This window comes from Mytilus californianus, unplaced genomic scaffold (genome assembly GCF_021869535.1).
Source record: "Mytilus californianus isolate M0D057914Y unplaced genomic scaffold, xbMytCali1.0.p SCAF_5, whole genome shotgun sequence".
Classification (NCBI taxonomy): domain Eukaryota; kingdom Metazoa; phylum Mollusca; class Bivalvia; order Mytilida; family Mytilidae; genus Mytilus; species Mytilus californianus.
The window spans coordinates 69,551,410-69,565,263 of NW_026262701.1; the positions used below are offsets into that span (position 1 = coordinate 69,551,410).

The window sequence follows — 13,854 nt, forward strand, 5'->3', positions numbered from 1 at the left end:
AATTTAGCAAAACAAAAACAGAAACATAATTTCAAATGTGATTTCCCCCCTTTTTAATCTACTCCACCCCCTTTTCATTATATTATAATACAAATTATATGGTACTGTTAACTTCAATACACAATTTTGTTATTATTCTTGGACATGCAACAGTGAACACAAATCCAATACACAAGACACCATGAATGAGCCATTGATTGTAACAAGTACAGACATAGGTAGAACATAGGTATTTAAAATGTCAGGTATGTCACAATATCTAGGTAGGGTCACAGCTAGAAAGAATTCCATTTTCTCAGCAGTGTTAAATAAAACAAAGGATTGTATGCCTTTTAGAATTCGGTAAGATTATTATTATTATTTTTGTCTAGTCCATTTATTTAAAAACTCAGCTAATTTTTTAGGAACAACCTTTTTGTCATATATGTATATACTGTGAATTCAGAAATTATAGGGTTAATATCTATATGACAACAATCCAATAACATGAGGTTAACCGTAAGCCACATTCACTACTCATTCTATAACCTTTGACGATTAGTTGAATTTAATGTTCTTTATTTTGACCTATCAGCAGCATTCTTGAAATCTACTAAATGTTAGTTGTCCACCTTGTACAAAATACCAGTTCAATGTTTATGTATTTTTGACAGATTCGGTTTTTTTTTATCTTTTTCGTGAGTGCTATATGTCACTGATAAACTCTTGTCTCAGTTTATGTATCAATATTTAAAATAGATATAAGAAGATGTGGTATGAGTGCCAATGAGACAACTCTCCATCCAAAGTCTATTTGAACATTTTTTTTTGTACTTGTCTATAAATATTAACTGAATTGTTTTGTCATTCATTTTGCTGGATGTTATAAGAGGCCCTGGTAAAACTATTCTTAAAACCCTTAATCTGATACCCATATTTATCTCATGCACTTATTTTGGAATACACTCACAACAAAGATTGGGAAAGGGTGCAGGATTTTCCCCGATGCGTTGAAGACCCATTGTGGTGGCGTTGGGTTGTTTTCTGCTCTTTGGTCAGGTTGTTGTCTCTTTGACACATTCCCTATTTTCAATCTGAATCTGTATTTTAACTGTAAAAAATGATTAACTCACCACTTACATTCTAAAGTACTTGTACTAAGTCAATAATTAATTATTTCCTGTTTATCAACTATTAACTTTTTCCCAAAACTTGCCCCCATATATGGACCTATATTCCTTGGAAGCTGTGTTACATCTTACCCTTGTCAACCCAATTTGAATACAGTCAGTTGATATCCCACACATCAGAAAACAGCATTTTTTTCTGCAAAATAGTTGCCAAATTATTTATTGTTTGTAAATCTGATCACAAAAGCAGGGAATAGTATATTGTATAAATGTAGATTTAAATTTACTTAGATAAAAATTATTGAATTTTTTTTCTCATGACAAATGCTTTCACATGCAATTTTATCTTTGTGGGAATAATATATTAAATTCAAGTCAGAAAAATGAGTGAAAAATCTTCGGTTTTTTGAAGAAAAATTAGGGTTGAAAATATAAATTGGTACTTAAGGAAGGAGTAAAAATCCATTTTATAAATTAATAACTAGTAGTCAAATCTTATTATATGCCAGTTGAGCTGTGAGTAGAAACCATTAAATTGATTTGCTTTTCAATATACTTGTTTCTATTACGTTTACGTTATTAAGTTTACGTTTTAGTGTCAAGTTTTCTGTTTGAAAGAAATATATAACCACAGAATATATATTCTGCTACAGACACACTTAATAATGAGATAGGCTGTAAATTTTAATTGGAATTGGGTAAGCTTTAGTTGTTTTTATACCTTTAAGCGTTTTCAATAAATGTTTTTTTTTTAAAGATTGATAGCAAAGAGATGGGCTTATCATATATAAAGAAAATAAAAAATTTAAGATGCACTTCCTAAATTTAAAACCAGTTCCAGAAGTCACCCTGCCCTGTCTTCCTCCTTAAAAATAGAAGTAGTACAATTACACACAAACATATCAGCTGATCAGTTAATCAGCGTTTTTTCAATTTCTAGGCCAATATTACATGCCAGCAATATTGAGAATCATTTGTTGTGACTTTAATTTTATCTGTATTACAACTTGATTAAATTGGAAGATGAATTGCCCATTATAGTGTTCTGACCAAAGATGTCAGTTCAGCTTGTGAATTAGCAATAACAAATATTAGTTCCGGATTCTGATCAATATGTTGTGTCTGGAACATTAATGGAAAAACCTTAAGAATGGTTGTAGAGAAAATGGGGTTTTTAGAAGGGAGCAAGATTGGTTTTATTGTGAATGGATGCCGGTGGACATTATCAGATGAGAGTATAATCTATTGAATGAACTATAGTAACATTTGTAATTTAATTCCATTTGATGCCTATTGATTGATATATTTTGAGTAACAGTTTTAGTGTAGTTTGAACTTTTGTAGGAAATTCAAAGTAAGCTGAAGGGAAAATAAATTTCATAGACTTAAAAGAAGGATTTAAATTTGACTTATTTCTTATTTTAATTTTTTTTTTTTTTTTTAGGTAGGGGGTTACAAGATTGTTGGTAATAATCTTTTCTCTTCTTCTTGTGTTGAAATATGATAGAGAAACACAAGATGACCGGATCAGTATTTAATGCGAAAAAATGTCAAGATTTTCCCCCTAAATCAATTGTTTGACCATCATTTGCTGGACTTCAGCAATTATATTCCACCCACACTTTTGCATATTTACCTGTCACACTTAATTACTTGGTGTAGGTGTTCGCAAGTTATGATTCCTATCAATATTACATACATCTTTATTGACTGGAACAGTAAGTAATGTCTAATTTCATGAGATTAATTGGAAAAACAACACTATTCATGGTTATATTTCATGATTGTAATTTTATCAGGTGAAAAGTGATTCTTCCAAAAAAAAAAAGATCAAAAAAACATATTTTTACATTAAATCCTATTAGATTTAATGTACTTGTGATGATAAGAACTAATATAGGTATATTCATATTCTTTTCTGTCAGATTTGCACCTAAAAAAATTATTTTTGACTACATTAAATATCAGGTGTGAGAATATAGGTCTTCAATGTAGTATGAATAGAAACAGATGTGGGTCCAACACTATAGTATGGCAACCTAACAACCAAACAACAAAATCAAATAATTAAATGCAAATAGAAAAAAGACACAATAAAATTTGGCATAGAAATGAGAGATAACTGAGAAAAAAAAACAATTGTTAAAAAAGACTGAATTCACAGCTGTGACATGAAAAACAAAACTAGAATATTCTTTATCAAAAAATGAGCTGAAGTTCTTATATGTATACTGTCTTGCACTCTTGTTTATTTCTATGGAGGCAAAAATCAACACATTTGATTGTGGTAACATTATTAATGGTGTTTTAAGTCAATCGTAAAATTTATTGATGTTTTTTTTTTAAATTTTATTAATAGGTCTGCATACTGTTTGTTGGCATTAAAATTTTAATGAAAAATTAATAAATTGAACAAAATTCAACTGTAAACGCAAGAAATATTGAATTAATTTGCCTTTGTGTAATAAAGTCTCAACTGCGGGAAAAATCAGTAAAGCATTATTAAAACAAGACATATATATTGATTTGAATAATTTTTAATTCATAATAGTATATTGATATGGTACATTACTTACAATAGATCTGGACGATAAAATTATTCATTGATTACTAATAGTTTAAGGTCCACACAGGCAAATCTAAAAATGTATACAGGTATTTGTTTAGTAGTTCATTTACTATGACCATGAAGGCTTCTTTCATGTGGAGCAATTAAAAGAAAAAAACATTAGAAAAAATGAGAGATCTTACCATTGCTTATTACTCTGAATATATTTAAAGTAGGGGTAAATGTCTTGGAGACACCAACCTAACAATAAAAGAACACATAAAAGGCACTTAAAAGTAAAACCCAATCTTCAGTTATTGGCGAACATAAACCTGATAATGGCACATATGTCAAGCTACAAATCAAGAAAAGCTTGGGCAATTTGTGAATGAATTCAACATTGGAAAATGTCAAATTCATTATTTTTTTTTTATAATTTCTTAGGAGTACCACAAGTCAGTATTTTTAGTTTGTATTTTGCACATGAATTATTTTAGGAGACTGCTAATAAACTGTGAAGACTTTTAAGAATTTTGACAAACTTCTTTTGAACGAAATATCAATTTGATTATCTTTTTCTTTCTATTATTTCAGAAGATGGTTACAATGATTCGTCCTTCAGATTAACTGACCGTGGTAAATTGACCTTAGATTTCCATGTTAAGTCATTATGTAACGTGCAAATCAAAACTGAACCTCATTCCAGTGACTGCAATGCATGGGTGCAGGACGAGCAAAACAATAACATTTGTAAGATAGTTGACGTGAGAGGGAATGTAGAATTTACGAACAGTTTAATGAATAATAATAATAATGGTGGTGATAAAGAAAGTCTGACTGGAAGTAGTACTACAACAGAAAACTGGCAATCGAACAATGTTTCCCGTCAATCTGAAAGTATAAATAGCACCAGAAATTCAATGATGTTAGCCAGTAGTCCTGCTGGTGTCTTTAAACCCCCAATGACTGTGGCTGACCAAAGGCTTATATCAGGCGGAATGCCTTATTCAATGATACCATCTGGACCTGTGTCACCCTACAGTTCTTATTTCACACAATATGGATATCCTCCACGTAATTATCCACAAATTGATTCATATTCATATTCTGCAGTTCTACAAAGCATGGGAAGTCATGCAGCACAAACCCAAATGCCGTGCAATACCTATGGGTCTCAGTACTCCATGCTGAATAGCCCACATCAACGATCAATGTCTGTTTCCGCCTCAGGGCAGGGACAGCATGTGTCATCCCGACGTAGCCCGGGAGATACGTCAGAAAGAGATATTGACTCTAATATACCACACAATTATGGTAAGGAGGAACGTACACATAGTCTTTCATCAGTAGAAATATCCAGTTCAAAAACTGTATCTTTCAAAGACCCACCTCCAAGGAGGGAATTATTAAACAGTAAAGATATGAACTATAAAGTGCCTAGTGGTAAAGAAGGAAGTTTAAAACATCGAATCTTGACCCGCCCATCAGACAGTACTCCAGAGAGTTCTGTGGTGGATGTACATTATGGTGAACCTTCTGCCAAAAGAACAAGATACGATTCTCTTAATGTTTCCACATCAAATCACCAAGAAGATAATGGATCTTCTTCAAATTTACATTTCCCGCCACATTTTATGAAGGGTTCTATAATACAACTCACAAATGGTGAACTGAAACGTGTTGAGGATCTGCAAACAGCAGATTTTGTACATAGTGCTGAAATAAGTAATGATCTCAAAATTGACTCTAGTTCTGTTGTACGCATTGATGAAAATAACGAGCGAGGGACAGCAGTGCTTGGATTTGTTGTTGGAGAACACAAAGTTCAGGTATGGTTATTGTTCATTGAAAAATCTATAAAAAACTACATATATTGTAGTTGATTAAGAATTATTCATTTTTACATATATTTTTGTAGTAAATAACCATCTGCTTGAAATTAACATGCATAAGGGCTTTCATATGTGAAACTAGCTGGCAAATTGATTAATAACATTGTTAATCCATATTTTTATAAATTACTCAATACTGAGGTAGACCATAGGTTAAGGGTCTTTTGTTTAATACAGATTTATTTAGAGGTCTTAAGTTTGAGACAACGAGGGCATAGTTTCTCTCTTGTGTGTATGTACTGAAAATTGGTTTCTGGATGCTAATTTGAGAACTTCTTCAGTTATAAAAAATTAAATGATATGGAGTAAATGTACATGGGACAAAATGGCACACAATACATAGAAAACATTGAAAATTATCAATGAACAGGGCTTTTATTCCTGTTCTTCATCTTGACAGTTGATGTAGGGTCTTCAACAATGGACGAATCATTCATACCCTACAACAAGGTCAAGACGGCCCCAAGTGTCGACTTAAGCGGTACTATTGATAAAAATAAACCACAGTTCACCTTCTTGCTCCCCACCCACCTCGGAGTGCCAACTTGTGGGATGCTCGTGTACGACGGTTACCCTTGATAAAGAGGAAAGTAAGCCCAATATTAAGTTTCCACATTAGTTCACCATGTCACCAAATCATTTAAATGTTGTTATAAACTAGAAATCCAATGGCTGATATGTGACAAAACAATTAACCAGAAAAAATATGACAGAAAGATACCAAGGACAACCACTAAATTACAGTCTCATGACATTGGATAAGCACATTGAGAATGTGGCGTTGATAAACATGATTGTGAGCACTCAATCATCTTCTCTAACCTGGAACAGTGGTGTAACGGCACAACATAAAAACAAACTGTAAAAATCAGTTGGAAATGACTTGACTTGTCAGATTGTCAGGAAGCAAAAAATACAACTAAAAAAAAGACAAACAATACAAAGTATCAATCTAAGAGTACTCCCAGTCACTGATAGCTAGTTCAAGAGATATGATCAGTCTGTATATTCATTGTAAGGTGTACAAACCAGTCTATGATATGTTTAAAGTTTCTATGATTAAATTGGTTTCTCAGTGAATATGGTAGCTCTGTGAAATAATCACTCATTTTCTCTGGTTCATTGCTACATGTCTAGTTTTGAATTATCTTAAAGGTTTTCAGTAACGTCATTGAAGTTGAAATATCAATCATTTATGTGTAAGTTGATCCCAAGGAGTGCATAAACGTGTTAGTGTCAGTTATATCCTACATATTAAATTTTTCCATAGTTCTGTGAAAAATAATCCCAGGAACTTAAATAATTGGAGAAAGTTGTGCTGATACAGTAGAAAAATCTGTTTAGGTGATAACAAACAATGGTGTTTAATTAACACTTTAGTGTTTCAGGTTTCAAATTATTAGATTTGTTTCATTCATTGACGTCAATTATTTAATAGTAGAAAAACAAGACCAATGTACAAGTTGTAGATAAAATGTCAATAAGACAGCATCCCAACAATACTGTCAATAGTCATCTGAAGGTCATTGTATGGACCTAAATGGTGAACAATCATCTACCCTGCATGGAAAACTCTTAAATAACCCCAGTTTGGATCAGACAGGAACCCTCTCCCCTCCCTCCTTCCCAATGTTTTGTCAATATATGGTCCTCTTATCAAATATCAAATTTTAAAACATTTTTTAAGATCAGACGATTCACAGGTCCTTTTGAATGAGATGTCAAGTCGCAAGGTTGCCCGCCAAACCCCCAAGGTCGCAGGTTGGATTTGACAATGTTGGATGGGTGGCTGTTTAACTTCCAGTGGCAATTTAAATGCATTTTCAGGAGGAGACAATATCCCTGTTAGTTATGATAATGTTATGTTCATTGAAATCAGATGGAGACATGTAAACAAGGACTTTTCCATAACTTTACAAATGGAGTAACTAGATGATGATTTGTGAGCGAGACTGATCAGTGTTTCTAGTTATTTTGTGTATTTTTATCTATCTTGTCATTAAGTACTAGCAAATACTTTGAATTCCTAGTCATATTTGTTTTCTTGGTGACTGCTCTAAATGCTGCTGTAAATATTTTTACTGGTTAATAACATATGTAAAAAATGGCCAACTTTCCGACCTGGAATGTTAAGTTTACTTATACAAATCAATGTAAAATGTCAGTCGTGACTTCTTGTTAAGATGGTAAATGAAGATGTTGTAATACATTATACATTTAGTCATGATACCAAATTTTACACACTCTGCTGAAATTTAATAAGGACAATTAGTACAGCTAGTTTTATTAAATCAGAGAGGCTGTTAGCCAAATTACTGCTTGCAATTTACATGACTAAATGGGCAATTTTGTTCATGTAAACAATTAATTGGATGTTCTGTTTAAAGTGAGGTTGAAAAGTAGAGTCTATTTCATATGATCACAAATGGATTCTTTTTTTTTTACTTCCTTTGAAGCAGATGTTTATGTTTAAACATTGGTGAAGATGTGACATAATAAAACAATGATCTATAGATATTGATAGTACAACTGTACTTAACATTGCATTGTGGGATACCTCAGACAATAATATCCAATTATATTGATTCATAGGATTAAATAAACTGTTATTTCTTGTTGACAATTTTCACAGTTTTGTTTAAAAGGCATTTGTCTGAGGTTTCACGTCACCACATTACAAGTTAATGGATTCCTTTGGCTTTCATACTTTGTGGTTGTACTTTAAAGTCAATAAGGTGGTTGTACTTTAAAAGTCAATAAGGTGGTTGTACTTTAAAAGTCAATAAGGAAATTAACGAAAATTTAAGAACAATGTATGGTCTTCAACTCTAATCATTCGAACATTAACCTTATTGTTAATTTTATTTTCAAAGTTTTAATGTAATTAAAGTCAATATTCAGTAAACATGTAACATAACACAAGATTTTGCAACACTAGTGAAAACCTCGAAAGTGTAATTGCTGAAAATACAATATATACAAATATTTACTACATTACAGAATTTATTTGTATACAGGGCCAAAAATAAATTTAGATTTTTTTATGTTGCCTACCTACCCACCTAAAAAGCAGCATACCTAAAAAAAAGTTATGACACAAACCAGTTTGAATGTTTTTTTTTAAAGATGTTTTCCTGCTTTTACGTCATTTTCTTGTCTAAAACATATAACTTATGTTGTTGGCCAAAAAAAATAAAATCCCTATATAAACATTCACCTTTAATACGTTTCTGACAAAAATTTGAAAAAGTAGAAAAAGCAAGATTTAGGCATGCTGTTTCTGGAGGCGTTGTCATTGTCACCAATGTATTAGTTTGTGATTAGGTCAATTTATGGGGAACCACTAGTGGTAGGTCAATGATATTGGGACTTGGGACAGGCGCAAAAATGCGGCGGGGTTAAACATGTTTTGTGAGATCTCAACCCTCCCCCTATACCTCTAGCCAATGTAGAATAAAGAAACACATAGCAATACGCACAGTAAAACTCCGTTTAAAAGAAGTCCGAGTCCGATGTCAAAATAGGTAACAAAAGAAACTAAGCAAAATGACAATGATACATAAATGAACAAAGGACTACTAGCAGTTACTGACATGCCAGCTCCAGACCTCAATTAAACTGATTGAAAGATTATGTCTTCATCATATGAAAATCAAGTACTAGTACAATCCCTCCCGTTAGGGGTTAAGTATCATACCATCATAAAATATATGAGAAGAACATAACCCGTATCATGCCAACAACTGGTTTTAGAATAAATGTGTTTATTTCCGATGCAAAGACCCTATGAGTGAATCAATATTAATACCAAAATATGTAATCCTTAATGACTTGACAACAGTATCGTAACTATATCCTTTCAGAATAAGTCTGTTTAAAGGTTTGGTTAACTTTTGAGGTGAATGCCGACATTTTTGTGCTTTGTAAAGAATATTACCATAAAATATTGGATGTGAAATACCTGAATATATATATATATATATAAACAAGTCTAAATTGAAAACAACGTTCAAACCTATGATTGTGTTGAATAAAAACTGCAATTTTTATACGTGTGCATGCAAAACAAATTTCTTGGTAGAGGGGTCTAAATACAGCACAAACAACATTTTCTTAAAGACCAAAAAAGTGAAAAAGTATACTGTGGATTCATTATTTTTCGTTGGATACCAATTTTCGTGGGTTTCGTGGGTACAGGTGAACCACAAATTCAAATGTTCAACGAATTACAATCCACGAAAATTGATACCCATGAAAATAAATGAATCCACAGTATTTTAACAAAACGCATTTGACTAGCAGGTCGAACAACGGATGTCCTTAAACCCTGCTGACTGCCATTGGCAATTGCCAAATAAACAGATCACCAGATGTAACAAAATGGATCTTAAAGGGAAAGTCCGCGATTTTTTACTTATCATCTAAATATGTTCATCTTAACATAAAAAACACATTCACAAAGTTTTAAATTTATATTCTTTCTAATAACGGAGAAAATCAAGTATTTGTAACTTTTTTGGTTGACCTACGTCACTGGGTTGTGACGTTTTAACCCGATTTGTTGAATCATGGGAAAAAATAAAATCTGTTAAAGTCTTAATTGCTTATCAGAATTTTACGTAATTAAAAGCGCACAGATGACCGTTGGTCGTAGTTAATAACCACAATATAAGAATGAAAGAAAATGAATATGTGTGTACCGTTTTGTAATGATTGAATAAAACTTCCTATATGAAGTTATCTAAATATAAATATTTTCGAATAAATTTCATAAATTATTGAGATTTTTTCATAAAATATCTATAGAACATTTTTACTGATATTGAACTGAAAATATTTTAAGTTTTATTTACCGTTATAACTTTGATTACCATTTCAATGCAAAATATTTGTGAACAGAGTGTGTATATTATTTTGTAAAGTCATTGTTTATTTCTCGATTTGAGGAGCATTCGTTTGAACTTTACCTTGCAGCAATTTAGCCTCAGGCGTACACAGGTGTGAATTCAAGCGAACACAGGTGTGAATATTGTCATTTTGAATGGATTAACAGAAAGAGTATAGCGTGTTTAATATACCCAGATGAAATACCCGATGACAATAGAGAAACAATAAATAAATTGTATAAATTAATTGAAAATAAACATTCAACTTTTTAATTCCGGAAGTGTTACAATATTAAAATGGAACAATTTTCGGTTACGTTCTATGCAATTAGCATAAAGTTAAGATATGAAGTTAAAAGAATAGTACTTTTAATCTTAAAAATTAAATGTTACATTTCCCAATTAATAATCATTGCACATCTGTTTAATTTACTTTACCGGAATTCTTTAACTTGTATTTAAATCTGGCGATGTTTAAATGCTAACAATCGTAAAACTATCGCAATTTTAAAGTTTTTAATTGAAAAAATACAACAGTACAACATGCATGATTTTTTTTAATTTTCTTATTAACATTTCATCCTTACATAATTAATTCATTTGACAATCACTTAGATAAATTATTTGTGAAAAGAATACCATGCAATTATCGTTTATTTCATTAATGAATATACATACATTATAAATCTAAGCTAATACATTAATTTGTTTGAGGATTTTTTTTAGGATAGCCGTCATTAATCCAAATTAGTAATACAGTTGTTGTAATTAAAGGCATATCTTAGTAATGTATTACTGATATTGACGATTTTAGAACAGTTCGTCCCAACCTCGTTGTTCTTGAAAAAATCTTTACTAGTATCCTTGTAAGTTTCCTGACGTATATGCGCCATTGAGGATGAGCTCCAGAGATAGCAGACTAGTAGCGTATTTGTTTGTTGGGGCAGGAGAGGCCATGCAACCACTTGTACAGATAAACAAGCTTATGTTGTCAACACTACCAGAAAGAGTTCCCATCGTCGGATGGGGTATATGAAGGTTCCAAGAATGAACTATTGACATGTCTGACTCTGAACAGTTAGTAAACGGACTTAACAATGATCTATAGACATCGATCGCTTGTTCTTGATATTTGAAACTGCATGCATATATACGTTTATGAGAGTGATTATTTATCTTGTGTCTCACGAAAACTAAATGCCTGCATGGTTATATCTTGCCATACGTTTGTATTGGTTTGGCGGGTGTTCACTCAAAATCGTAATTCTAAAATTGTGTTTGTGAGATGTAGATTCACTTCAATACCGAATTTCGTCTATATATTTCACAAGTGTATACCACGGAAAAGATCTGAAGGTATATTACTCCCATTTTGTTTGGGTGTGAACCATCGATGTTTACAGTAATATTTAATGAATAAGATGATGATGGTAGAAAGAACTATGAGTGTCATGTGGCAAATATTACATGCATGTCGGACCATGAGTTGTCAATCTGTATGAAAAGATTTCCAATACAACCATATTGAGTAGGAATTTTTACATGCTATACTCTCGTACTAGTATTACAGGGTTCTTGTGTCGTTTAACTCGGACACACATCTTTTACTTTAAGATGTATGAAAGGTTCTAAATATATATATATATATCTTAAATGTAACCATTATCAAACGCCTATAGGCAATCACTAAAATGGTATGAAGTTTTTATACAGATTTATTCTTATTTACACAATCATTAACAAACTAAATAAATTTAACAAAGTAACACCGTGACACTACGATATAACAAATGGGATACTAATTATTTTTAACCATGCTATGAAGAAACTTTACACATCAAATTAATATACTGTTCCCAGAATCAAGTTAGTGCACGTGAATACCAATTAAGTACACGATGTGTGATTTTGTATAACTAAAAATATCAAAGCGAGCAATAACTTTGTCAAGCAAACATTTTTTTTCACTATGCCTCTCTTTATCTCCGCTCCTTTACAATAACTATTTCGCTTTTCGTCGATCATTCTCTATATTGTTCTCTATTCGGTTATTTTTTTTTTCACTATGCCACTCTATATCCGCTCCTTTTTCCCATGTCGTCCTAATCCTTATAAAGATAGAGACATTAGACATAGAAGGGGCTCTCTTATCTTCAATGAATTAATACTAATAGTGACTATAAGTGCTGCATTACTTTATATATCTGCATGTTTGCCAATCGACAAAAGCTTGTATTTGCGTGAAGAATTTTTTTTCTTCAAAAATATGGTCCAGAATCATGACAAAACAATATTCATTTCAAATGTTCAAAGGTCATGTTTATAATTTTTTTTAAACTTATTATCAGCAAAAATGGTGGATAATATTATTACCAGAACATCATTCATTAAAAGGTGGAATTATAATTTCAAACACACACAAGATAAACAACGTTAGACACAAATATATGGTTCAATAAATGTTACCTGTGCACACCGGGTACCTCAATAAAGAGGCCATGCATGAACCTGTATTATATAATTGTGTAATACGAAATTTTAGTTGACAGGATGTCACTGGAATACCCAGGGACGTGTATCTAATATACGTCCTTGGAATACCTAACTGAATGTGTCGCTCTGACACGACATCTATCAATAATTCTGACATACCTATTATCAATTCGGGAGGAAGCCAAAAAATATATATAATATGATAACGTAAATATAATTTAAAAAGAAAAAAACCTATAAATTTTTCACCGAACATACCAGATAGAGTCACACATTTAAATGTAAAGCCAAGTGTCTTTATAAGTGACCGTTCCGAATAGATCCCGTATCAATTTGATATAATTTAAAGATTAGTTAAAAAAAAAAACCACTTTTAATAAAAAAAAATTGAGATGTCCGATATTTCGATATTTACATATCTATAACCTGGGAATATTTCAACATATTATGTCCCAGCTAAAACCTCTTCCTAACATTGCTCCTTGTCAATAGCCGTTAAATATCATAATTAAAAAAATGTTATTTTATATCGTATAACTTTATTAATTGAAAAATTATCTTGTCTAAATACGGAACTATTCTTTATACAAATCAATGCACTTTATATAAAAGAGGCATACTAATGAATCTTCTGTAAATCAGTGATTGTTACAAGAACACTGCATTTGTCTTTCTTATAATTGAAACTGTTCTTCCTCATCAAATCTATAATTTTTTTTTGTTATTAAAAAAGGATAATTACCATCGAATCTCCCTCGAAACAATATTGTTCAAAATGGTCTTCACACACCAACTTGTGCTTGCTATAGATGCAACTATTTGCTGTTAGTTTAAGGTTGTACAACCATGTCTGATACAATTCTTTCATTTTTTGTGGGATTGGGAAAACTATGTAGACTTTTGTCATAACCTTGTCTGACAGAACA

The 13,854-nt window shown here is 31.6% G+C and overlaps 1 protein-coding gene and 1 long non-coding RNA gene across 10 annotated transcripts in view; both read left to right on the forward strand.

Moving 5' to 3' along the window:
- LOC127701374 (uncharacterized) overlaps positions 1–13,854 on the forward strand; it is a 189,643-nt gene that overhangs the window by 96,137 nt on the left and 79,652 nt on the right. The window lies entirely within an intron of this gene.
- LOC127701300 (uncharacterized) overlaps positions 1–13,854 on the forward strand; it is an 83,039-nt gene that overhangs the window by 62,328 nt on the left and 6,857 nt on the right. For 8 of the 9 annotated variants that reach the window (XM_052205176.1, XM_052205177.1, XM_052205183.1 and 5 more), the window contains one exon: positions 4,252–5,486. In XM_052205176.1, the coding sequence (XP_052061136.1) occupies positions 4,252–5,486 (1,235 nt within the window). Of the gene's footprint in view, positions 1–230; positions 343–4,251; positions 5,487–13,854 lie in introns of those variants that run through there. The other variant, XM_052205179.1, reaches the window with a different exon arrangement.